We start from the raw sequence: 26,672 nt of genomic DNA, 5'->3' as shown, positions 1-26,672 counted from the left end.
AATGTGTTTGGAAGCTCTTCAGTTACTGAACTGACACAGAGATCTACTGTTAAATGTATTCAGGTGAATGCTGGAGTCTCATCTCTGAACTCATTATTGGAAATCATCATGTACGTCTAAGAAGTTGTAAGAATAACATGTGATGTTGCAAAACCTGTTTTAACTCCCTGAGAGTAATTGTGAGGATGGACTTAGGCTTCAGTATTTGGCTTTCAGATTGCTCCCTCAGCCTCCTCTTACCATGGGGCTTCCTGTCTAACACTCACAGGGGAGGTTGCAGGCATTCCCATCTGTGTGGTTAGGAAAGGAGCCAGGGGAAGACTTCCAGCCTGCTTCTGTGTGATGGATGCTCTGGCGTATCTCATTTATTTGTATGTACTGAATCTGATTCGTTGTTATCTGAGACTTGAACCTTTTCCCACATTATGTAGAACCACCACAAATACTATTTCAGGGTTCTCTGAAGTGCCGGTGGCTAGAAGTGATACTGTTAGATCTTCTTCAGTGTAAGGATGTAGGGGTGAGAGGGCAGAAGCGTTGCTGGGATTGATCTTTCGGAGGCATTTCAGTCTAGGTTTAGGTTTACTAAATTTAGTTGTTCTCTCTTAGTGCATAGAAGCTCATTAGTAAGCAAATTTGTATTTTTGACATATACTATGAAGATGTACATTTGTTTATCATACTGTATTTCCATGAATATTTCTGCTGGTTCCAAAGAGGTGGAGTCACACTTCACTTAGGTACAAGAAGACTTTGCTCTTTGTTGTCTTACTGCTCCTTTATAAATACTGTTTAATTCTACTGTATTCTGTTACTAATCCTTCAAAAGTGCTGTGTCTTGAAAGCATAGATGATCTTACTTGTTTATAGGAATGGTATGAATTACTGGTGCACAGCCTTACATATGCTTAAGATTGGGGTAAAAATCACTGGCTTTTGATAATACTTTGTGGCATAGAAATGAGTATATATTTTCATTTTTTTACATAGGTATTAAGACATCATTCACAATTTAATTACTTTGGTATCCTTTTTATGACATAATAGTCATGATATTTCTTCTACCCCTGCACTTAAAACAATCTCTCTCTCTCAAGACAAAGCAAATGCCACAAAAGTAATAAAAATTATAATCCCTGTAGTGTAAAGCAAATCTAAAACAAGCCAGGACAGACATATTTTTACGTACAACCTAAGTTTAAATTTAGTGCAGTGGATTGATCCCTTACTTAGCATTTAATAAAACAGGATTCGGAGGTATTTATATCTAAATAAATTACTAAAACTAATTTTGTTCTTTGTTTCATATGTGCAACAGAGAGTAAGACCTTTATGTTGTAAAGGGAAAGAACATTTAAATTGCAGTCTTAAGAGGAATCACTAAAGGGGATGTGTTACAGTTTGAGGACTCTCCTTGAGGTCAGTGAAGCAGAGTGTAGGCTGGGAGGGGAGTCAGAGTATCAACAGGACACAGATGTGAAGCTCAACAGTATACAGGCTAAAAATTATATCCATTGATTTTAATGAAGCTCCACTGGGGATGAATTTAAACCATTACAAAGAAGTGTTGATCTGGCATTTTACAGCTAGGATCATGTTTCGTATGCTGAATGCCATTGTTCAGTTCTCAAATGTCAGAGTTGTTTAATTACCTAATTTCACCTTTTAATTTTTGAGAGTATTTAAAGTATTGCCAAGGGCATTCAAGTGGAAAGGACAAGCCAGGTTTGTGTTCATTCTGTTTCCTTTTGTATGTGTTGAAGTAATGCCTATGTACACTAGTCATACCTTACTGTACCTCCAGTATAGATCCGTTGGGTAAATATTACACACTTTGTAGATCATACATCACAAGAGGATGAGGGGCTTGTGGTTGTATGTAAGGGGTGCTTGCAGACTAGATCTAATGGACAGGAGTAGCCTGGGAGGTCTGAAGGCACCCTTGGCCAAAGTGATGGGTGGTATTATTACTGGCTGTGATACCCTCTGCAAACACAACTGTGGGAGGCAACATTTTATTTTCTATTACGAGCTCTCTTCTGACCTTTGGAGGCATTTGAGCAAAACATGAGTGTTCACACAAACTACTTTTTATTTCAACAGCACTGCAGGAAAATAACAAGAAACATTAATGATCATGTTTTAGCTCGAGTGCAGGATAGATCCACTGAGACAGGAAAGTGTAGCTGTCTTCTTATCCTGTAAATGTCTCTCAGGATGAGGTGTGCCTGCTGTCATACGAGTGGCCCTTCTGCCCACCCATGGCTGTAGAAGCTCTGAATTTAAGAAGTGATAAATGGTATTTTTTGTTAATGGATCACCTAAGTTAGAGCACATTAAAATAAAAATATGCATACTTTGATTTTGCACTTGAATTTTCAGGAGTTTTGGTGTAGTTCTATTATAGCTCCCAGGTGGCAGCTAACGAGAGATTTGGACAGTAGACAGTTTTCAGGTCTGCACAGCTTAGTAGTTGGGCATTAGGAGCAATTTGGTTTTGAGGTGGGGTAAACAAAGAAGTTAAATCACAGGGATCCAGTCAAACTTAAGGGTTCAGGATCATCTTTAGATACAATGAGTGCTGAGACAGAAATAAAAATGCCAAGAATCAGGCACTTTTAAGACCACACAGATGGCTCCTTTTAGAAGGTTTTTGGTCATTCTGTGCAGGTTGTCCACAGCAGTCAGCTGTTAGATCTCTACTCTTCCCTTTTCCAGGTTCTGTTCTCTTTTCAGTGTCCACTTGCTGGTAGCAGCAGTGTCCACTTTGCAGTCTTCCTACTTGGTAATCTATATTTACCTAAGAGAGAGTAAAAAAAGTACCCGTCGGACTTAGAAGGTTCTTTAAGCATGTTAAACCTGAGTTCTGGGGTGTATAGTTTTGATGATTTATTAGAATAATTTTAGAAGCACTCAAAAATAATTTGAAAAACATTTCTGTGCCCTAGGAAAGGGGCTGTGCTGACTAGCCTTGAAGATGGCCTGTTCTTCCTCGCTTACCAGAGGCACACGACTGTGATGCCTTTTGGTGGAGCTGATCCCTTTCAGTATGACAAAATAGCAAGAACTTGAAGTCCATAATGAAGAAATACAATTTTAGTGAAACAATTATGCCAAATTAGAGAAATGATAAATATTTTTTAATAGGCAGATATGCATGGAAAGAACAAAACAGCAGTGACCAGTGCAGTCTCCAATCCTAATACATTTTGTGATTGAATCTTTGGTGCTGGAGTTTTACTGGAGGTAATTCTGTATTTTGCTTACTAAAAGTGTCTGAGGGATTTGATGTGATCTGTGTAGCAGAACACTATATAAATTTCTGAAAGCCCTGGGGATGGTGTTCTGCTGATGCTGCTGTTAGACAATACGCATGAAGGCACATCTGCCATGGCTTTTTCCCTGGCTCTAGTGCTGCAGGGGTGGAATAACAGCATTTTCTAACGTGGTGCTGCCATAAAAAAATCACCTAGGCAAGGAGACCTTTGGGCTGGGGGGATAGGGACACGTGTGAGGTGCCTGGTTGCTCGGCGCTCCTGAGGTGAGCCCAGTACCAGAGCCATTGCTTCAGGCGAGTGTGATGATGTCTTCCACACTGCTGGGTTTGTCCTGTGCACTGCAGCAGAAGGGTCCATGCAGTGTGCTCCTGTGTATTTGGCTGCCCCAGCACATACTATTCATGAGATGCTACTGAGACATTGGCCTTGTGCTCCTGGATGTCCTGCAGCCAGAGGAGAATTAGATATGCCCTTGATTCATGGATTTTTTTAGCTGTAAGCATAGAAAGGACAGCAGGATATGGCCCCAAGCAATGTATGGTGATGCAGTACAAACATTTCCCTTCTGTCTCATTTTTAATTATGTGGCTTCTTTGTGCTCAAATGGCTTGCCTTGTGTCAGGAGGATTAGACTCCATTTCTTCCTTAGGTCTGATGAGGTGGGGCACTCTCCGTGTAACTTCCTACTTATTTTTCTGCCTTCATTTCCAGATGGAAATTTTGGTATCAAACAGGGAGGATTTTAAAGCATTGGTTGCCCTGTCCTTCCTGTCTTCTGTAGGGCAGCCCTCCTTCACTCACCTGCAGAGAACCCAGTGCTTGCCGTGAGGACAGACAAGTTGTTCCTTTTCTCACTAGCACACTTGATTAAATTCTTCACTTAAAATCCCTAGGTTCTCACTCCAGCTCTAGGTGGCCAGTGGGATGGGCTGCCAGGCCAGCTGCTGCTGGCAAGGCTCCCAGAAGGACGTCCTGGGCAGGGAGGGGTGGATTTTGGTGCAGATCCTGAATTTTTGTGCGCCCCAGTTTCCTCCGTAATCAGATTAATTAGGGCCTCCTGCCTCCTTCCCTGTGAAGGTGAAAAGAAATATTTGTACCTGCCTCCAATGTATTTTGGGAAAAAAGAGAAGACAGAGGAAAATAAAGTTAATACATTGGCATGAGGACCTACAGGTTATTCTGCTTGAGCAGTCTTTCTTCTGCTGTAAGATTCCTTTTGCTGTAGTAGAGTAGTAATTATTACAATGAATTATGTTTATATGGGCCATGTGGTATTTGAAATGGAAGTGGGCATGCTGCTCAAGTGCTGTGGGAATGGAAACATGCAGCAGCCTTCCCTGGATGGACAATTTCTGACACAGCTTGGGACAAGAGGATTCAGCTGAGACCCTGGATATTGAGATTTTGGGCGCATGTAACTTATTCCTATAAGCAGCATTGAACTTGACCTATGATGGAACCAAGCCTGCATCCCCAAATTTAACTGGTTTTATTAGCTGTACACAGATTGATCATTTTACCCTGTTGTAGCACCTACAGAGTGCTTGCAGCGTTGGTAGTTTCAGAGGGCAGCATACAGGATTTTTTGCAGGTAATAAAATGGGAAATCCAATTTGCAGTTGCAAAGCAAGCCCCTGAGTGATACAGGATCTTCCCAGCAGCCCTGGTCAGAGGGTTAGGGCTAATCTCTGCGCTGGTCGGCTTCCCCCGCGGCCTCCACGTGAGAGCTGCATGGCGAGAGTGCTGGCCCACGCCTTCAGCCAGCACAGATTTAGACACACTGCTTTCTTGCTTATTAGGTCCTCTTTGTCACAGTACTTAATCCTTTTTCCTGATCCTTGTTAGAACAGGGCTGCTGAGTCCCTTAATAAAGCAGACGAGGTGTACTGAAGCGTGTGGCAGCGGGCGGCTGCCGCCTGACTGACGGCTGTGGGGGATGCTCCTGCCACTGCTGGCTCAGACCAGCCTGCCACAGACAGCTGGCAGATGAGCTTGTTAAGGTAATCGTGATGCCATGATAGGCTGGTATGAGATGCTTGGCATCTTTTCACACCATATAATGGCCTGTCTTTAATTGTCTTAACCCCTTTTACAGAGAGGAATACACCAAGGATTAGCTGTCATTCAGAATGTGTAGCCAGAGCAGGCAGTGAGCACAGGGCTTGCAGCAGCTCCCCTTGCCTGCACTTGCACAGCTCCTTTTATTTTGGAAAGCTGTGGTGTCAGGTTGATTTCAGATTTCATGAGCAGCTTGGCTCAGTCAGTCTTCAAAACCCTTTTTGTTTTGTTCTCCATACTTAAAAGATCATTTTATCTTGTGGTTTAGTTATTGTTGATTTCTGGGGAAAGGGTAGGCCTCTCTTCATTGTAAAATTCACAAAAATAAATTGAAAATGTGCCACAGATTTCTTAATTTAAAGAACACAAGAAAATATTTCAATGGCCAGACTGTCCTGGAATTCAGCCTTTCATATCCATAGTCATGAGGAGTTTCGGTGGAGCATGTACTGTTTCGGGGTTGGATGGTAAACTTTTAAAAATGAACAAACAAGAAAACCCCAAGCAAGCCAGTAGTAGGTCTCTTGTGTCTTCTGTCAACAGAATAGGTAAAACTGCCATGTTACAAGAACAGCGCTGTTTGTTTGCTTTGGTGAGTATGTGTCACTCTAACCACAGATCAGTGTGGGATCTTGGTGCAGACAACATGCTGGGCACTGGGAAGGCAAAAAGCCCCTGGAGCAGGGATTGAGGAATGCTCTGCAATGCCAAGCTTCAGCAGAGCAGACTTCTACCAGAGAATCACTCTTTCATTCCTGCAGATCATGGTGGAGATAGTGAAAAGGTGCGTTATCAAGTCACACTTAAAACTAATTTAATAAACAAGTGGACAAAGTTCAACCCTGCTTCGCAACCCTTTGTAGCAGCACTGAAAACAAATAGAGTGGAACCGCATCCATCATAGTGGGAACCACTTCGTCCTTCTGTTCTCTTTGCTAAGACTGAAATATTTCCTTTTATTACGGTTGTACTTTCTGAAACAAATAAAAGGTTTTTATATTCACAGCAAGGTATTTCTTTCAAATTTTTCATATTTCAAACATTTTTCATGTGGTGTTTCGTTCAATCTCTTTCAGGTAATTTGGATTTGACCGGTCAAAAACAAGTCTTCAAAGCGGAGAACAATCCTTGGGTTACCCCTATTGCTGATCAGTTCCAGCTGGGAGTATCTCATGTTTTCGAATACATTCGTTCAGAAACATATAAATAGTAAGTATTACATTATATACTGTAGCTGTGTTGTTTGTTTTTTTCCCTGTAGTGTTTTGGGCAAAGTGTTACCAGCTACACATATCTTTCATAATACATGCAGTAACTTGGTATCCAGGACAAATATGCAAGCCTGTACATTTATATTAAGGAATTTTGCTAAGAAGAAGGTGACTCTCATGTAGACAAGTTAGGAAAGCACAAAGATTGTTTGATACTGTCCTGCATTTTTGTTTATTTCTAAGAACTTCAATGTAACATGAGAGATGTAAAAGAACAAGCATTACAAGCCTTTTGAGAAGTACTAATTTTAAGTATGTTCGGTATGGCTTTATAGATTGAAATAGATTTTTGTTAATGGTTTTGGATGTGGGTTGTTATGTTTTGAGAGATATCCAGACTTCAAACCTGTTTTGGTCTGGACTAATTGGCAAAAGTCTATAACCTTAGTAATTCAAATACAGGTACTAGTGCTTTCTTCAACAATGTGTAAATGTGTGTGCTGGGCTTCTCCATTTTAATGCGAGATTCCATGTACAAATGCTGACTAATGGTTTAGGAAAAAATGTCTTTAATCATTCACTGAATTGTAATATTTATTTTAAGTAAAAAAGTCTCCATGTTATTCTTTAGATGGGAAGTTATTTTTCAGTGTCTAGAAGCATTCTTGATGCTGTCTCCCTAGGAGCAGTAGGAAGTACAGCAGTACAGCCTCTGGATTGGAAAGTTAGTTTTTGCATATTGCCTTTATTTAAAAAATACATTTTAATAATTCAGAAGCATTTCTGACAATCTTTTATATGTTTGCTGTCTGAACAAAATTACCAGAGAAGAGTATTCACAAGTGACAGTTGTGGGATTCCAATTAAGTAACTGAGATGTAAATTTCTATATGAAACTAAATGACCCAACAATGGCTTTTGTCGGCTATTGCTCTTCATTTACAGAATTTTAAATGAAAAGAATCACAGATGGGAGAGTGGTTGCAAGAATTGTGTGTCTCAGAAGGGTGCTGATATTTATGCTGTAATGCGTGTTCTCAAGACAGATTTATTAATAGATTTAAGTAGGCTGCAACACCCTTCTTGCAGTAGTACTCTGTACTACAGACATGGTGTAGGAAAACAGCTGCCTATCTCCTTGGACCATCCCTTCCCCCCCCTTTTCATTGTGCAGCTGCATCTCGGGTTCTTGATAATGTTTTGTAATTCTGCTTTGTATTGTCAGTTTTATATTTCTGTTTGCTGAGCAGTGTAGGTTGGGGATCTTCATGCACTTCTCACAGGGACCACTCTGGGCATCATGAGGACAGCAAAATTTTAAGGTCTGAAGTGCAGTTTTGAGAATTTGACCCATATTCAGTTTGTGGGGAAGGGGATGGGGGGGAAGCTGTTAAAAAAAAAAAAAAAGTAACTCTGGGTATATTAAAATGCTCTGGCAACTTTCCTGTTTAATCAAAATTGACAAGAAGGTTCTGTAATTCATCAGTTACCTCAGCTGTTGTTCTTTGTTCTGAGTTAGCCATATTGTGCTTGTTGTCTTGCTCTTTGCTGAGGTGTAGCAGTGTCTTGTTGGCTAATGGGCCAGTTTTGATTTTGTCCTCAGTAAATATCTGAAACCTGTATAGTTAACAGTGTAAGCAGAATCAGACTCTAGTTATTAATAGGGAAAAAAATCAAAACCAAGTAATCTTTCTGTGGCTCATTCATGGCTTCTACTTTGATCTTAGAAGCTATTATGACACATTAATGTGTCATAATTTTCAAAGTTTAGTGATGAAACCCAAATGCATGGAGATGTTAATAATTAGGTGTTAATTTTAGATTTTCAGCATATGACCATTTTATATTTAAATCATAAATTAAAAGTATCAGTATAATTTTGTTAGAAACCCAGTAGTAACTTTTTTTGAGTTTTGATTTTACTTGTTTCCCCTGCTGTAAAGAGAGTTCATGGATTTTCCTACTGAAAAAATACTGTCCTTTTTATTTCCAGTTTCCTCTAAGTATGTGATCTGAGAATTATTGGGATGCCATATCCTAAGACATTCCTCTGTTTGCATTTGGGTTTAGGAATTAAAAGTCAAAAGCAGTGGCATCGTCTAGGTAACAGATCTAGTAGCATTATTGTGCACAAAAGCAGATCAGGACTCAGAAGAAATTAAAACTGGTTTTTGTGGTGAAATTTTGAACTTTCCCTGCTAATGACTATACAGCTGCTTCAACTGCCTTTTTCTTTCAGAGCCTTTGAACAGGTAGTGTGTCTTATTTCCTATTAAGCAAATCGCAAGGTTGATATGTGAATTTAGAATTTTTCCCTGTGGATATCTAAATAAGGAAGGTCAAGTTCTTGAGTTTTTGTGTGTTTTATTGCTCATTCTGCCAAAATAAAAAAAAAAAATCTTCCAACATTTGATAGATCCAAACAGGTTAACTTTTACTGTGAGGCAAAGCAGTACAGGTAAATGAATGATTGGATAGGATGCTGCTTAGCTAACCTCACTTGCAACACTGAGAAGATAGAACATACATCAGCAGCTGACCATCAGACCAGTAAGTTTGCTTTCAGGTGCTGGAAGATGTAAACTCTCATAAACCAGAACTATGCATCTGTATGGCAGATGACTTTTGAGCTCCAGAGACAGATTTGTTTCCCTTTGTCCATTGCTTTTGCTAGCTGATTGGAAATACTGACTTTTCTTTGTTTACAAGTTTAACATTGTCTAGACTAGCTAAGACAGTGAGGGTAGGCTCATACAGGCACAAGTGCAAAGTTTCAGGGGCTCACCAAGTTACATTTTCACTTAGGGGGTTATGCTAATACTAATAATGCTGATTTTATTTTGTTTGCAATGGCTAGAACTTCATGTTTGCTCAGTTGCTGTTAACTTAGCCAGAAAGCAGTAACTCAGTAAGTCCTGGCAATGCACTCACTTGTAGTCATGTAAATAAACCTTGAGGTTTCTGCTGGTAACTGGCACAAGTCATCGCTGCAGTCAATGTCAGGGATCTCCTTTCAGATTTTGTGAGGTTGCACTTGGGAAGCAGCTACCAAATAGATCACAAACCTCTTCTTTCTTTTGTGAAATGTACTGGCTGTTTCAAGCATATTTAGTGAAAAATTGCATCCCATTTTTAGCCATGTCTTGGGATATTCATGCTCTAGTGATTAATTGATAAGTAGGGATGACACCCATGAGGGATGATTATGTCTAAAGATAAAATGTCATTTGTCTTGCATACTTTTACATTTCCACACTCATTTTACATGATACTCACGCACCAAGTATAAAACTGGAATTGCACTTTACTTCAGAAGCATGTTAACCAGTAAGACCCTCAGATCAGCTCTTCTTTCTTTGTAGCTTCTTTCATTTCCTTTAATTTCCTTACCTTTCATGAGAAATGGTACCCAGTGATTTTTTTCAACCCTAATTTTTCAAGGAAGACTTGCGCTGACAAAAAGATGGGTCGTATATTGTGGTGGAAAATGTGTGTGGAGGGGCTCTTAATTCTTAACAGGAAATTCAGCAGCTCTTGGCACTTTGCTAGCTTTTGTTGGCTAAAATACGCCCACTGCACATATCATCCTGTGACAGCATCGTTTGGAAATAGGTCAGTTTGCCAAGTATGTAATGATTCTTAATCTCTCACTGCTTTTTAACTTCTGAAACTTTAGGAAGCTGAATTTTGGCTTTGATTCTATATGTACTCAGGAGCTGCCATTAAACTCTGTGTGATGTCATGATAGTGTTGAAAAGCAGTTGAAGAATTTGCCTAAACAGTGAAGGATAATGGCAACCTTGTCTCCTCAAAGGGCTTAACTAAATGTTTTATTTTTTATTCATGCCTTTAGTCAACTTTCAGAGTGACCTTTATGTTGTAAGCATATTCTCAGAGGATCTTCTCTCTCTAGGATACTGACAAATAGATGATGTATTGTGTGATTTAGTGGTCACAATGTACTTAGATAAGTGCATACAGACATAAATGTTTGAAAGAAAACAATGAATTAACCTCCTATGAAGAACAAAATTCTGTGATATTCCTTAGGATTTCTGTAAGATAATTAGTTATTTGTATAAGATGAGATAAAACTGAGATACGCAATTGGTACCAGTGGGTGGGTTTGGTTGCTGGCATTTACAGCAAAGTTAGTCCGGAAAGCTGGTCTTTGGGTACATTTCTGGAATTATTCATATGCTCTTGATCCATCTTCATGTGGAACTTGTTCTTTGCATGTTTGTTTCTGTAACAGGTAGGATAGTGATTTTGATTTTATCACAGCAGAGTCTATTGCAAATACCAACACCTGGTAGTGTAATCCCTTCTAAAACAAAAGAAATTGCTGGGTCCTGAGTGCGTTTTTAAGCTGCCCTTAAACCCAGGAATCACCTTTTAACTCATTATCTAATGATTGTTGTTTCCCTGTTTGACCTCCATATCCCAGTGAGGCAGAATTACAATAGAACAGTCTCACCATTTTTAAGTCTCTAGAAAGCAGATTTTTCCCACGAGGCAGTCAATTTGGAGTCAAGAGGCTCAACAAGATGTTTCGTGAAAGGAGGGAAGTTGCACTTTTCACATTTCCATCAGGAAAGGTAGTAGAAGAGCAAGCCATTTTCAAGACTGACACATGAACTCTTAGCAGAAGAGATGGTTTGACAAATGCGGTGCTGAGCATGTATCGCTTGGCAGCATTGGAACATAGGTTTCCCTGGGCAGGCTGCTCTGTGCTAAGCATTGTAATTGGAAACCCCATTTCATCGGCAGTGACAGTGTGGAAAAATCCGCAGTGTAGAGAATCTCCCCAGCTTCTTGGGAATGAGTTGTTGTACTGAACCCCACTATTATGCAGCAGCTGCTTCCAGGGCAACAGACACAGGTAGTGAAGGAACAGATTCCTCTCCTGGGTTATATTAATGAAGAGTATTTCAGCATTTATTTTTAACAACTCAAGGAGACTGGCAGGATACTCAAGAGTACTGCAGTAGAATACAAATAGTATCTTGAAATAATTCATGATCTTATTCCACAGTTGTTAACCCTGTTTAAGTTCAGGTGTATGGTGTTTGGTGCTGTTGAGATGTAAAGATGATAATCAGTAAAACCACCTATCAAGGAGTGGAAAAGAGGTCAAACAAATGAAAAATCCAGGTGTTGGTTCTTGGGAAGCATGTTGGGAAAGTGAGAATTGCCAGCAGTTGATATGAAGGCATCAGCAGGTTGAACTGATATGAAGAGAGATAGTCCTGAAATGGTGTTACTTGTGCAGCACAGTCTGGGACCTGCAAGAATCCCATTTTATGTTAACACAAAAAGCAGGAATATTTAAATTATGTTTGCCGATGGTACAAAGCTAGCAGCATAGAAAAGAATCAGCATGCCACACAGTAAAATTAGCAAACAAAGAGGAAGGCTTGGGTGTATTAGTTATAGGCAAGCCACCGGTGTGATATGCTGGAGTGAGGGGAAGAGAAAGATGGGTGCAATCCCCAGAGTTTGGCTGAAAGAGTGGAAATTTTCCAGTACAGAAAAGGAAATCTTTCACAGTTGTGGTCATTATGTTCATGAAAGATGAATTCAGGCAGGAACAGGCAAAGTGTGAAATATAATAGGATAGTGAAATGAATGAAGAAAGAAGAGGAAATTTAAAAGGTATGTGATTTATTTAGCAAAGTAAAGTCTGATAACAGAGGTCATGGTTGTCATTGGAAGGGAGACGGGGAGGAAAAAATTTCATTTAAGACAAAAAAAATGGTGTATGTAGGAACAAATATAAATAAGCTGGCCAGGTGTATATTTGAAGGAAGGTCTCTAATTATTAAGGGAGCAAGGTAGTAAATAACTTTCTGATAGAAACAGTCTTGCAACAGAAGAAATGAAGGCCAAAATCTAGTTTCAGTGAGCACTGATCAGTTGGGCAGGAGTACATGATGTGATGACTTGTGGCAGAGGATGGCGTGTCTGTGATGTAGGCAGACCTTGCATTCACATCTCCTGATTTTTGAGTGAATAATTCAGATGACACCCCCATATATATTAAGATAACTGCACAGTGCCACTGACATTAAACTAAAGGAGGCAAAGCTCTGTTTTCTGTTAATATGAAGAATAATCATGCGTATTTCTGCATTTAGTAACCTGTTTAAATGAACATGGAAGTTTTGTGCAGTTGTTTATAATTACTGAAAATTTTTCATAAGCTAAGAATTGTTATTACATAAATTATATATTCATTAGGAAAAAATCATTGGGGTTATGAAAGTTTTCCTAACATTTCTTTTTGCACTTAGACTGTAGCAATACATAGAGAGAATGCTTTTCTTTGGCTGTCTCTAAAGTAAAATTAAATTATCCAGTCATTATCTAATCTTGTGATGTTACCAAAAAGAACTGGGCACAGTTGATTTCAGGAGTAATTTCAAATGGTTGGTATTCTGTACTCCCTGGGGGAAATAAAGATTGTACAGAGGAGCACAGGCCAGTTGCTTGAAAGATCTATAGATCCTATTCAGCAGAGCTCAGTCAGGCACCTCAGCTCTTTGTATGATCTGCAGAGGTCAGTGAAGATTTAAAGAACTTGGATAGTGTGAGTCTACCCCACCCTGTTAAGAAAGACAGGTGTTGCAGTGGGGATACTGCAACATGCATATACCAAACCAGGTGTCCTGTGGAAAGGAAATATATATGGACAGACAGATTCTTGCTAGCTGTTTCAGAGATGTTTATTTCTCCAGCCACATGGCCGGAGCTCTGCCGAGGAACTGTTCCAGTCACGGGACCAAGGGTCCTTCTGCCCGCGCAGGGAACACAAACCAACCAACGGGAACGAGGCTGAGCAGGGGCAGGGAAGCCCCGTGTCTGTGCCCTCAGGGCCCCTCTCCCAGGGCTACATGGCAGGGGAGGGACCCCAACAGACAGGCCATAATAAATGCCATTTACCTTCTTTATTTTTCTTTGCTTTTGTCTGTAGTATTCTTTGGTAGTTTGTGGATGTAGCGATTTAACTCCAGACAGCAGTTTAGAAGCACACAGCTGTTCACGCCTTCCCCTACCCCCCATGGGATGGAGCAGAATCAGGGAAGGAAAAAGCTTGAATTAAAAGCAATTTAATAATTTAAACAAAGTAAATATAATAATAATACTGATATTAAAATACTATAATAATAATAGTAATAAAAAAGAGAAGAATAAACCCCAGATGCACAATACAATTACCGATCACTGACCAAGGCTGAGCCCATCCCTGAGCAGCAATCTGTCCCTCTTGGCCAACTCCCCCAGTTTATACACTGGGCATGACGTTCTGTGGTGTGGAATATCCCTTTGGTCAGCTGTCCCAGCTGTGTTCCCCCCCTTCTCCAGCTTCTTGTGCAGCTCCTCAATTTCAGAGCATGAAACACTGAAAAGTCCTTGGCTCAGTGCAAGCACAACTCAGCAACAACCAAAACATAACAGTGTGTTATCAACATTATTCTCATCCTGAATCCAAAACTCTGCTCTGTACCAGGTACTCGGGAGAAAATGAACTCTATCCAGACCAAACTAGGGCAATGGAATAGAAGGCTTCATGCATTAGTTTTCTCTTAGATGCAGCTCTACAAATACTTCTAGAACCAGTATTGTCCCTGTTCCTTGAGGGATTGCTCATGTTCCTACGCTCATAGCATGCACCATTAGTGAATACTTCTTTTCCTTTCTCATTTGCTTTGTGTGGTTGTCCTGGGCCTGTACAAGAAATAAGATGGTGATGTATGTCCAACAGTCTGTTGCTGGAGCTCACTTAACTCTTTCAGTGTCTTTTTAGCCTGGCATCTTTACCATTTGACCCCTCACATGGATGTACCATCTGTGCCAGTGGTAGCTGTGACCGCATTTATTTTGGCATGGTTTCAAAGACTGGGTAAAGGTAGTGGAAAAAATATAACCTCAGATCTACCTTAGGTGGGAGTCTCTGAGATGCCACATCTCCCGTGAAGATGAACTCGTGACAAATTAAGCTTCTCTCAAAGGATGGCAGGAAGCAGGATCCATCATAGCTGAGAAGTAAACAAGTGTTAATAGTCCTGATTCACACATTTTGATCACGTACCAGTAAAAAAATTTAAATTTACCAATAAAAATCTTTTATCAAGCTGATGTGGGGAAATATAAAAATGTCATTTACGTTTAGTTCTGTTGTATTGAAGACACGGTACTGTATATTTTATATGAAAATGCTGATTTGTATTCCAACCAAATGTTGTATTTATTGGCTGTATTTTAAAAATTGATAAATATATTAGTACATTATTTCCAACAGAGAAAATAGATGACTCAGAGTCCTGACATCTTTAGACAACATTTACATGCAAATCTGTAACTCTTCCCAAAAGAAGAGCTAACTGGAACCCATGTCAAAAGACAAACAATAAAAACACTATGTCTGTATATTTTTGTTTATATATTGCTAAGATGGATATGTAATAAAACCAAAGCTATCACTGATGTATCTGACAGATACAGATACTGCACATATAAATATTGGTGTAACTACTGCTACTGTGATTTCCTTTGATATGAACTTTGTATAAAAGTTTAAAATATTATGCAGTAATACATTTACCATGTCAAGGATAATAACCCAGGGTTTATGTCACTGGGGCAGATGTCTGGAGCTATGTTAGAAGTGAAATTGGAATCAAGTGAGTTAAGTGCAGAAGCTGAGGACTTGATGAAACCAAAGCTAGGGTAATGGTGGTAGGGTACAGGACTTAAGTAGGGAAACAGCACAAAGTTGCATCAAATCAAAGTTGCATAGGACAAGGCAAGATCAGTTGCTGAGTTAAAAATCAATGGTAATTGTGGTAAAATCCAAAATGAGTAACAGGTAGGGTGTGCCAGAGAAACTGGTAAGCAACAGGATCCAGGACCTGGCCTAGAGAACAGGTTGAGGTCTAACCAGGCAAGCAAAGAGTGAGATGTGCAGCTGCAGGCAAGTGGCACCTTGGGCAGGAAAAATGATAGAGGAGATTGAAAAAAGTTTCTGCCATGGGAAAGAGGGCCAATCCAAAGTGGGATCTATCTTGTTAGGCTCTTAGCCACTGGAGAGGCTGCTTGTAACTATCTGATTATGATAAACCTTAAAAACTAAATGGGCCCTTTTCTAAACTATGATAGATTATTAATAATGTGGGAGGGAAAGTCATGTTCTGTTATGCTTCTGTTCAGTGCAAGCTGGATGATAATTTAGGGAAGATGAGTTATTTCTCAGTCCCTTAAGTAGAAGCCTGACCAACATTTTGTTGTGAGAAATGGTTTTAAACATCCAAGCCTCTGGGCATGCACCCAGAAGGTTTAGAAGACTTGACTGACCAGAGTCTGGAGTCACCAAAGCTCAGTCTTAGTTAAATTGTTGTGTCAGCGAAAGACTCAAAAGTCGACAGCAGTGCTAGTATCGTTCCAGCATCAAGAAAGGTGAATAGACCAAATTGGATTATTATGACCTAGTTTACTCTGAAATTAATTCTGGGTTAAATAGTGAAAAAGAGACATGAAATTCTTCTAGTGATGATACAAAGAATGTGATTGTAATAGGAATGTAATTCATACACTTTGAAGCATGACTATGATTTTGAGAACCTTTTCCTAAAGAAATATTAAATCTTATAAATATTACAGATTTGGTTGGTCAAGGCAGCTCTTTAACCATAGAACTTTGTGAGACATTTAGTTTGTACACAACATTGTCATTAGAAAATGAGCACTGCATAATTTCAATAAAACACTAAGAAGAATTAACAACTCCCTGATAGGTCTTGGGAGACATTTACCAAAGAGAATGTTTCTTGTGAGCTCCACAGAGATCTGACCTGGAGTTGTTAAATGTTTTCCTCAGGTATTCGCAAGCAAATACACAGTTGTTTTTGATGACCTGGAAGTTGGTGAAAGATAACAGTGAAGGTGTGGGCTGTCCTGGATCATTTAATGAACTGTGCCTGTACACAGTGTATTTTAAAGCAGCTCAAAGAAGAGCTTCATATCTGTGAATAAGATATGCAAAATATACCACATGGTGTGGTTAGGATTACAGGAGGAGATAAAAACAAGTGAATACATCTTTCCAGAAGGCAATCAGCACTGCAAAACATTTTAAGAGACATAATATATCCGAAGTGCACTGAGAGGTGCAACTGCATTCCGCATCAGCCCCAGCTGATGTGGTAATTGGTAAGTTTTTACTCCCATACTCACTAATCTGGGGCTGATGCTGATTTCATTCTGGTGTCAGTAGTTTTAAAGGGATGTTAAAAATGTGTTTAAATGCTGACACTTCTATTATATGAGAGCAGAAGTCAAGCAAGTAAGGAAAGGAAAGCAGGGTACAACTTACTAAGGGCAACCTGCTAGGGCAAGTAACATTCAGTTTTCTCCTATTGTCCTCTGCTTGCCTCAGGATAATTTCTGGGAAAATACGTTTTAGAGCAACATCTCAGTATTAAGGTTATTGTATGATCCATGATGGATTTTAGGACACTGTGTGTAGTATCCAAAGGTGATGATCTATTGCCTGATTTTAGAGTCTGCCAGAACTACTGCAGTTGTAGGGCCTTCTATCCTATAGTGTGTTCTGCTGCTCTCACTGCGGTGGACATGGTGGGTCTGTCATCTCCAATGGATTCAAGGGGTTTTCTCAGCATTTCTAGGGGGGTGTTGTTGCTAACCAAAGGCAGTGTGTCCAAAATACATGCAATTCAGAAATTCAGTTGATATTCTCTGAGAGTAACTCACCTAATTTTGTTTGAGTGGGGGTTTTTTGTCTGTTGGAGAGAAGGGTATTGCCGGGAACAGAATTTGGACTTTACAGTGATGCCGTGATGTTTTTTTGACTTTTATACCCTTTTTATACCTTTGTATAACTTCTGTATTCATAGTGGTTTTTAGCTTACATTCTTAGACTTATTTGTCAAGATAGGAGACTAAAACATCTTAGAAGCTTCATAGTTAGGGATCAGAATGCTCCAGACACCAAGGTCCTCTCCAGAACACATTTTATAAACTAAGACAGAACCATCCAGGGGAAGGTTCCTCGGGGAGAGGGGGCTCACTTGAGCCTCTCATTGGGGAATCTTTGATAGATGTGCTAATTAGTAACACCTATAATGTTATACCAGATCTTTTGTGGGTGTGCATTGCAGTGTGCCTTGGGGTGCATTCCACCTGGACGTAGTGCACCTAAGGATCCTAAAATAAATACCGAGGTAAAATCCCCTTTTCCTTCCTGTGTTTGATTCTTGATTTTAAGACAAGGAAAAGGCATTAACAATAGGTAACAAAAAGAATAGAGCATTTTTAGGAAAATCCTCAAGATGGCAAGAGGAAGAAGAATAGATTGGCAATGGCAGACAGAACAATACTAGTTGAGGACTAATGTGGAAGACACTGTTTTTCCACATAATAAGGGGTTTCTGGTAAAGTGATGCAGCTAACAGTAAGTAGTGATAAGTCTCTTAACCCTTTGTAATCTTCAAAATTCAGTTGATTTGCTTTCTTGTTTTCTTCTTCAGATTGGTTCTTTATAACCAAACAAGAAGAGTTACTGCACACATTTGCTGGTTTTATTTGAGAGATAAATTAAAAAGTGGCGCTTTTATAATCAAGCAGATCTGTCTGCAATTTCTATTCTCTATGCAGCCATATCTGTTTTATTGCATGCTGGTTTTTATTGAACTCCAGTTTCTTCTTTCAGTTTCACATTGTTTCAGGGTTTTGTGTGATCTTTAGCAATTTCTTTGTCCTTCTGGTGAGGGCTGTCAGCTAGATGGAGACCTGTCCCTGATTTTATGATTGCCTTTATCAACTATTTATCCTGTGGAAGGCTGAGGTTGGAATTATTCTGGTGTAATTTGCTGGAGCCACTTGTAATGCAAGCTCTGATAAACTTCTTAAAAGCCACGATTTTATTTTATCAGGTATTACTGTCGTCCTGTTTATATGCACTTTTACAGCCCCTTACACCTAAAACACAGTGTTGAAAATGGTTATGATCAGATTTCACTTTAAATTCTTGTCATTAAAATTAACTTTTTCTTGAAAAGTTTAAGCTGAAAAGCAAGAACTTCTGCTATATATGACACAGGATTTCTCAGTCCTGTATTTTCAGTGCTTTCCTCCGACCAAACAAGAAATGTCCTCCTGTTAAAGCTGGGGATAGTCAAATTTAGGTCCTGTGTAGTCAACACCTTTTGACTACAGCTTTGCAATGGCTTTTTTTTTTTCTGTACCCAACCACTTTAATTATTGAACCCTAAAATTCTGATATACTGAAAATCAGTATCAAATATGCCAGGAAAAACTATGCTGTTATTTTTCTTCTTTATTACACTTGATGGGAAAAAGACATTGTAGTCTAAAGTGAAGTGTGCAGGAGCATAAACAGTAAAAAGAATTATATGCTATACTGACCATTTCACTTGCTCCAGCTCCACAAAAGCAATAATAATAAATGCAGGAATATTAGTCCTCTTCATATTTTTGCCACATGTTTTAAGACGCTGTCTCCAGTTTTGAATGTAAACAGCAGCATTTGTTTCACTGAATGTGGAGCAGCGATTCCCTAAATCCTTTTGGTTATCTGTAAAAATTTTTGATCAGGTAGGTTTTCAATCCTACAGAAATATATCTTGCACCAAAATGCTGTCACAGGATGGTAAATATACACAGAAGTAAATGCAGCAAATCCTGTACCCAGTGCTGTAAGTATGGTTCCTCTTGGTAGGAAAAGGATATGCTTGATCTGTATTCACGTGTATACCCAGATTGCTACCTCTGACTTGCTTCAGTATCTAATTTTGTGGTAGTTTCTGCATATTAAATGTTTTGAGAGTTATCCAAGGTAAGAGAGAGGGATCCAGAACTCTTCAAAGATGCGTTGCAAGAACCTGCTACATACAAAGACCTCAATGAAGAAAGATCACAGTTTTAGAAGAACAGGATTTAGGCATGGATATATGTGTGTCAGTTTTGATTCTTAATGTAAAAGGGATTTTGATTATAAAAGCTGCAGCTCTTAGAACATGGGTTTTAGTCACCTTTAAACTGGATATAATTTCCAAGCTAAATTCCAGATGTGAGTTTTGGGTATTAGGATGTTCTGTCTCCTGTTCATTTCTCCAAAATTCAGATTTACACTATTGTTGACTTTAAAAAAAGAAAAGGTATGCAAGGAATGACAGTGATGATCCTAAATATAAATTATATCAAGCAAATTGATGCAAGATAAAAATTACCAAATCAACCTTTTTTAGTCTATATTTTATGGAATATCTAGTGTATGTTTGGCAGTAATTTACTCTTGCCCATGAATTTCTGACAGTTTCGATTCTTTGGTCTTATTAATCAAAGTAGTCAGCACCAAAGCAATTTTTATGAGACTCACTAGTCATAAAAAATTTATTACCAGATAAATCAAAGAAACAGCTCGCATCTTAATAGGGTGAACAAAGTGGCATGTAAAAGATCATTCACGACTACATGCTTTTGACACTTGTGTATTGCATTTACTGCTAGGGTCAGAGGTTCTGCTTGTATTTTCATTAAAATACTCATGACCATGACATAGTTGCTGCCTTTAGTGCAGGATTTTTCTTCCTTTTTTTTTTTTAATATATACATACTTACATACATACATACATATATATGTATGTATGTATATTTCAGTGTTAGCACCATTCTGGTAAGGCATGAAATGTCTATGTAAAATGTCACATAGAACTTTAATTAAAATTTGAAACTTTTGTAGTTAGTTGCAGTAGATCATTTACACTTCAGGAATAGGGTAGGATGGAAGTACATTGTAAGTCGTACTGGAGTGACACAAACATACTTCAGTCTCTGGTCCAGTTGCATAAGGACCTCTGATACTCATTCCAGTTAAACTTCTAGTGTCTGATTGGATACAGTAACCTTACATGACTCTGGTTTGGTATTTTAAGGTGAATTTCTTGGTCACACTTCTTGTGGATCTTCTTGTAACTAAGTCAGAGCTGAGTACTTCTCAGACCTGCCTTTTTATTAAAGCAAAATGCTCATCTTACTGAAACTCTCTTAACTTTTCTCTGGTTGAGTTTCCTCCACGGTCAGTGCACATGCAGTGGACTCCCCTGACCAGTTGGCTGCAAGGGGATATAGCAACAGCAGTGTGATAAGAACATACTTGTGACAGCACAGGGAGCATGGCTGGTGGCTTCACCTTCCTTTGATAACTGCTGTTGGTTCCCAGATGGACAGTCCACATGCAAGCTGGTAGCCTTGTCCTCAGAGGAGGACAGTGTCCTCAGAGTGTTTGGGGAATGATAAAAACAGAAAATTGTATTGGTTTATGGAGCCCGGCTTCATCTCATGACTCAAATGTAGGCAAGTCAAGCAGTCACAAGAAGAACAAAGAGTCACTTTAGGGTATCCCTATAGTCAGCTGAGCACCTCAGGGACCGAGACAGTTCACCAAATAACTACGCCATGCTCTTCTTGAGGCCCAGAGGGGAAGGCCCTTGGGCGCCACTGTTGCTGATTCCAGTCTCCTGTGTGCCCCAGCTGGTGCTGGCTCTCATGTGGCTGTGGAGCAAGGGTGTTCAGGGGCTGATACAGCTGGAAACTTATTTTGGCAATTTTAGTCTGAATTACCTCCTTGAACTCAGTGCCTGACAGACAGCACTAGCCCAGAGGGCAGCAGTGCAGCCACAGCAGAAGTGGCCCAGCTGAAGCAGGTGTAAGCTCCAGGGGCTGGTTACATCTGCCCCTCAGCCACGTGTCCAAAGGCATGAGGAAGAGAACCTGGGTCTGCTGCATGCACCAAATGAAGCAAACCTCCTATGAAGAGAAAGTAAGTGTTTTCAAGAACTAAAAACTTAACCAACACCCCCCCTCCCCAGCATCAGTAAACTAATCAGAAGTCTGGATTTGTCTTGTGTTCAGAAATAGGGGGAGGGAGAAAGTCCCGACAGCCTGTGTTTCACCTGAATCTGGTGATGCTGAAAATATACAAGTCTCATTAATGGAATTCTTGTAGGTAGCTTTCATATGTTTTGTCTAATAGAAAAATAACTGAAGGGAGATTGAATTTATTCTGTGTTAATAACCAGAAAGGATGTTTCTGGATGGCTACCAAGTGATGCAGAACTGTGAATAATACGAAAGAAACCCTACTGTTCCCTCTTCTATTCGATGCATGCTTTTCCAGGAGAAACGTATTTAACTTCAGTATTGTGTTTTTCTGTGGTCCTAAGTATGACTGAAAATAGGGCTGCCTGTGGGATGAGCAGCTTACAGAAATGCTATTGTCTTGTAGCCTTTAAAGTTTATCTCCCTGGTCTGATTCCAGTTCAAGTGATTTATGGCTAAAAATGGTTGCTGTGGATTGTTCACTTTGGTGTGTACATAAGGTGTAAGGGAACTAGATACAGCTCTCTTATTTCTCTCCTAGATACAGCTTTAAAAGTGTGGTGGTTTTATAACATCCAGTAGTCAATGCTAACATTGACTGCAGCTTTACTAGCCTACCAACAGTTTCATCTGTGTGAATCTTTCTTGAACAGTAAATTTTTATCTTCTTTTTATTCTTGGGACAAATCTGTAATGAGACATGGAATTTCTAAGCTGTTGTATTTGTCGTTAACATGTCGAAATAAGTAACCATCTCTCTGTGTACTTTTTACATGGCTGCTGCTCAGTAGTATTTGCATTCAGATTAGAATGGACTAATCTTCTCTGGTCTTGATTTTAAGGCAGACTGGGGTTTGGACTGGTCCATGTTTAGGACAGCTTTGTGGTATAATATATAAAACTACAGTTAAAAGAACTGTTAAATTCTGTGGATTAAAGGCTGTGATTTGGACAGTGAGTAAGGAGGATTTCTTGAAATACGTATGTATTTCAGAGTACTCCCAGAGTAAATTTGGAAGCGTCTGCTGGATGAATAGTAAAGTGGGCATTTGAGTTTCAAGTCCTTCTATAAATTGGAGAGGTATCTGGAAACTGACAAGGTGTAAGGTAGAATCCCAGTTCCATGGCTGTCACAGATCTCATGTGTAGCTTTAGTAACTTTTCAAAGATCTCAAAACAAGCTGTCTTCAGCTTAGGGCCGTAAGCTCCCAAAAACCATACCAGCAGACAAAGGTGTACGTGGATTTTGCAGTGGAAAGTTGGCAGTTCAGGTCGCTGGTAAGAAATCAGCCAGTTAGTGGCAGACCGACGTTGGAGCACACAGTTCTGTTTGTTCCCTTCGCTGGAAGCTCACTTCATTCCCAGTGTGAAATCTACCAAGCTGGGCTTTTGTTTTCCATAACTTCACCTGGATTTTCTTGAGCGTCACAGACAGGACAAAGGCATAAAGATCTATCTACTCTTCCACACACAGAGGTTAAGCAGAGTTTAAGTCCAAGATCCCACAGCCCCTTTCATAGGTCTTACCACCGATGGAAAGAGTCAAGAGCTGCTGTAACCACTAGTACAGAGAACTTGAGGGACAGATGATGTTTTTGTTTTCATGAGGTTGTCTCTTGTACCTTGCATTTTTATTGAAAGTTATTGAGGGTGAATTCTGTTCAGTGTATTTGGATACTTGCTGTACCTGACCTGATGTGTCTGAGTATCTCTGGTGTGATACCTCTGCTGTAATTAGGAGGGGTGGTTCAAAAACAGTTTTACACTGGTCCATCAAATCATGCTATATTGCCTCCTGATTTCTTCACTGAGCCATTTTGCTTTTTTTTTTTCTAATTAGTAATATTGACTCCTTTTTCTTTGTTGGTTTACTTTAATTTGCAGTTTCTCTCCAGGAATTGAAACAAAACAGTTTCTTTCTGCAGGTGAAATTCTTTGAAATTCAGTCTGGCATTTCACAATTTAGGTTTTGATTAATTTGTTTACTTTTTGCTTCAGTTTTGAGACTATTCTGTAGATGCATGCCATAATGAGATTTTAATCTCTTCCAGATAAGTTGATTTTTCCTGCTTTCCTCTTAAGTACAGTCCTGTTCACACGATGAGATGCTACCAACTAGATTGCCATAGAGATTCAGGTGTGTCTTCGATCAAAATCTGGCTGGTAGTAGTGTATCAGTTCCAAGTGATTCACTGCGTAGTTCATAGCTTTGGATGTGGCAAATAAATACGTGTTTAAGTGTTGCAACCTGTACATCCCACATTGTTTTATGGAGGGGAGTTGGCAGGTAAAAGTTCTTGTCAACCAACCTGAAACCCACAGATGCATTTTATTAGAATAGTGACAGTGACTTGAGCAATCATAAATATCCTGACACTTAAGTTTGCAAAGATAAACAGTGGCCTTTTACACATTGGTGTTGTGTTTGGATTCCCATTGGGTTATGGCTGTACTGATGATTGCTTGTCTAAGTATTGCACTACTTGATTTTTTTTTCCAGTATTACTTGCTTATAAGCATATAAATGCCAGGTATTTTGTGGCTTATGGTGTTAAGAATGATAATTGAAACTTCGTATTCCCTTTGCTTGGCGACTCCTGTATCCACTAATCTATACAATTATTCATAAACTTAGTTTCATTGCATCATTAAACTTAATGTTTAGTTCTAATACTTTGAAACTTGATTTGCTAAAGTCAGTTTTACCTGTATGCACAAAGTGTAAGCAGCATGAGTTGCTTTAATTATTTCCTCACTGAAGAAGCTATTAGCATTTATGTGTAAGAAAATGAGACCGATGTATCAAGGGTGAATATTAGTAATTCCTGTTTCCCTGTAAAGGACTGATTTGTGATATTAGATAATACTAGGACATATTTCACACCAAATCTTCCTCTCCCTATGTTTCACAGACAATGGAGCTGGGAATCAGAAAGGCTGTTTCACTTAAACATTTGTACCTTGGCATGGGAATATATACGTGAGCACTAAAGAGGATATGTATTGGAAAAAGAAGGAGTCTGGATTAAGATAAGCTGAAATACCTCCTGTGTTTCTGATAGAAGGATAGAGGTAGATGTCTAAAAGGTTTATATGTTCATGGTATATGTGTCTCTACACACTCATCTGTCCATAAATATTCTCCCACATTCTTGTATATATTTGGTTTAGTGCTGAAATTATCTATTGTTCAACAAATGCATCCATTAACTCAGTTCCAATGCATTCTTTTTCAGAAGGATAGATCTAGAAAACAATGGGCATTGACGTGTAGAATTCCATCGACATGAAATTCAAAAAAAAAAAAAAGGTGTTAAAAACAAATTTGTAAAAATAATATTCGTAGGTAAAATACTGAGATTATCAAAATGAATCATGGGATGAAGTGATGCAAAATGTAGATATTGCAGAATCCAAATTACTATATTCATGAAGATCATCATTAATTATGTAATTCTAGGTACACACATACTATAGCCTAAAAATGTATTGTAGGTTTACAGCTGACTAGCTGTTTTATGTGGCAGAATGTAGTCTTTGGGTACTTATTAAAATTATTCATAACTGGTTGCAGTGTAGATGAACTGCTCTATTCTTATGTCTTGATTCAATACATTTTCTGACCCATTTTATCATGACACTATATTGGAAATTTTTCTAAATTTTAGAACGATCCATGGGGCATTTTCCAAAACCCTGATCAGCATCTCTTAAAGACATATATTTGCAGTTTACATTTAAGAATACTTTCAAAAGGTTTAGTAGCAGTACATATCTTCTATATATAATTGTTTGCTGCTCTTCTTAAAAAAAATGTTTTATTTAGGTGAAAAAGGGATATACATTGAAAAATTAGGGCTACACATCTAATTAAATTCTATGTGCTTATCCATTCCCTAGCTTACAACTATGAATTGGTTCTTTTAAAAATAAATAGGGTGGTGAAACATGTTTATAATGCATTTTTGTGGCTTACCCAGAGATGTCCCAGCAAAGTTATAAAAATCAGTTGCATACCTCTGGAGTGTGTGGTGCCTTACACCTCCCCCAGGTTTGTCAGGGCAACAAGACTTCTGCTGAAATAAAAGAAGCAGGATGGGGAGGCTTTATACCAACGTGATGTGCTTAGAGTGGCTATAATAGTCACGGTTACCTTATGTGGTGGCTTGTCTATAAACATTGGCTAATTTGTGTACACAGTCCAGACGTCTTTATTTCCAATAGAATTCAAATGAAAAAGTCTGCCTGTATCAATATCCAGAAGGGAACCTAAGGTGATACATACTGTGTATCTTACTTTGTCAACTACGTTGGTTTTTTGGGGTTTTTTTAAAATGTAATTTGCGAGGAGAAAAGGTTTGACTTTCAGAAAGAAAAAATATAACTTAAAACATTTCCACACTGGCAGTGTAGAATAGTTGTAAGTTGGTTGGGTCTTGTTGTGTGAAGCTGGAGGAATCTGATACTGTGGCTGAAATCTTTTGCTTTGTGGTGAATACTTTAGAATTGGGTTACTGTGCCGCCATTTGCATGATGATGCAGAACTTTTTTCACTTGTTGTCAAAGGCAATTAGAATCTAAGTGCAAGTTTGCAAGTGCAAACCATCTGATGAACGCTTTGCATTTGATAAATGTCTTCACATGGAATAAAGGAACAGTCTCTTTTTATGCATTATTATTTCATGTCTTGCTGGAATACACTCAAGATTCCTGTTCATAATTAAATAGAAAACAATTTAAGAAAAAAACAGATCAGTGTAAAAATTAACCCTGACAAATCTGCATGACAAACAACTTTGTGACCACTGCTGCCACGACCATGGTTTGCCTATAGAGGGATAGGTACAGCAATTGCTTTACATTGAAACAAAAGACACAGTCCCAGCTGTGCATTCCCTGCTCCCAAAGAAGTGCAGCATCTTTGTGTTTATCAAAAGATTTTGCAAAGCATCAAAATTGTTTAGACTACAAGTGATGCAGGAAATACTGTTGCAAGAGTAAAGTCTTGCACATAGGCATAGTTCTGCAAATAAAATGGGGAAAAATGAGAAATAAGAAAAGCCAAGAGAAAGATGGTGCGATACATGTGGTTTACCCTATCTCTCTGTGGAGGTTTCTGGCTGGATTTGCTGGCCAACTGTAAGTATCCATAAAGAGAAATCCAAGAAATTTCTTTTTTAGCCGTCTTATTTATCCACCTCCTGTC

General features: G+C 39.0%; 1 protein-coding gene across 1 annotated transcript in view; it reads left to right on the top strand.

Annotated features, from left to right (window-relative positions):
- RSU1 (Ras suppressor protein 1) overlaps window positions 1–26,672 on the top strand; it is a 104,032-nt gene that overhangs the window by 34,846 nt on the left and 42,514 nt on the right. Inside the window, exon 8 of the mRNA XM_039549725.1 lies at window positions 6,413–6,545. Within this exon, the coding sequence (XP_039405659.1) occupies window positions 6,413–6,545 (133 nt within the window). The remainder of the gene's footprint in view (window positions 1–6,412; window positions 6,546–26,672) is intronic.

The sequence above is a fragment of the Corvus cornix genome, chromosome 2 (genome assembly GCF_000738735.6).
Source record: "Corvus cornix cornix isolate S_Up_H32 chromosome 2, ASM73873v5, whole genome shotgun sequence".
Taxonomy (NCBI): Eukaryota; Metazoa; Chordata; class Aves; order Passeriformes; family Corvidae; genus Corvus; species Corvus cornix.
The sequence above is the reverse complement of the archived record's forward strand: the minus strand, read 5'-3'. Positions and strand labels throughout refer to the sequence as shown.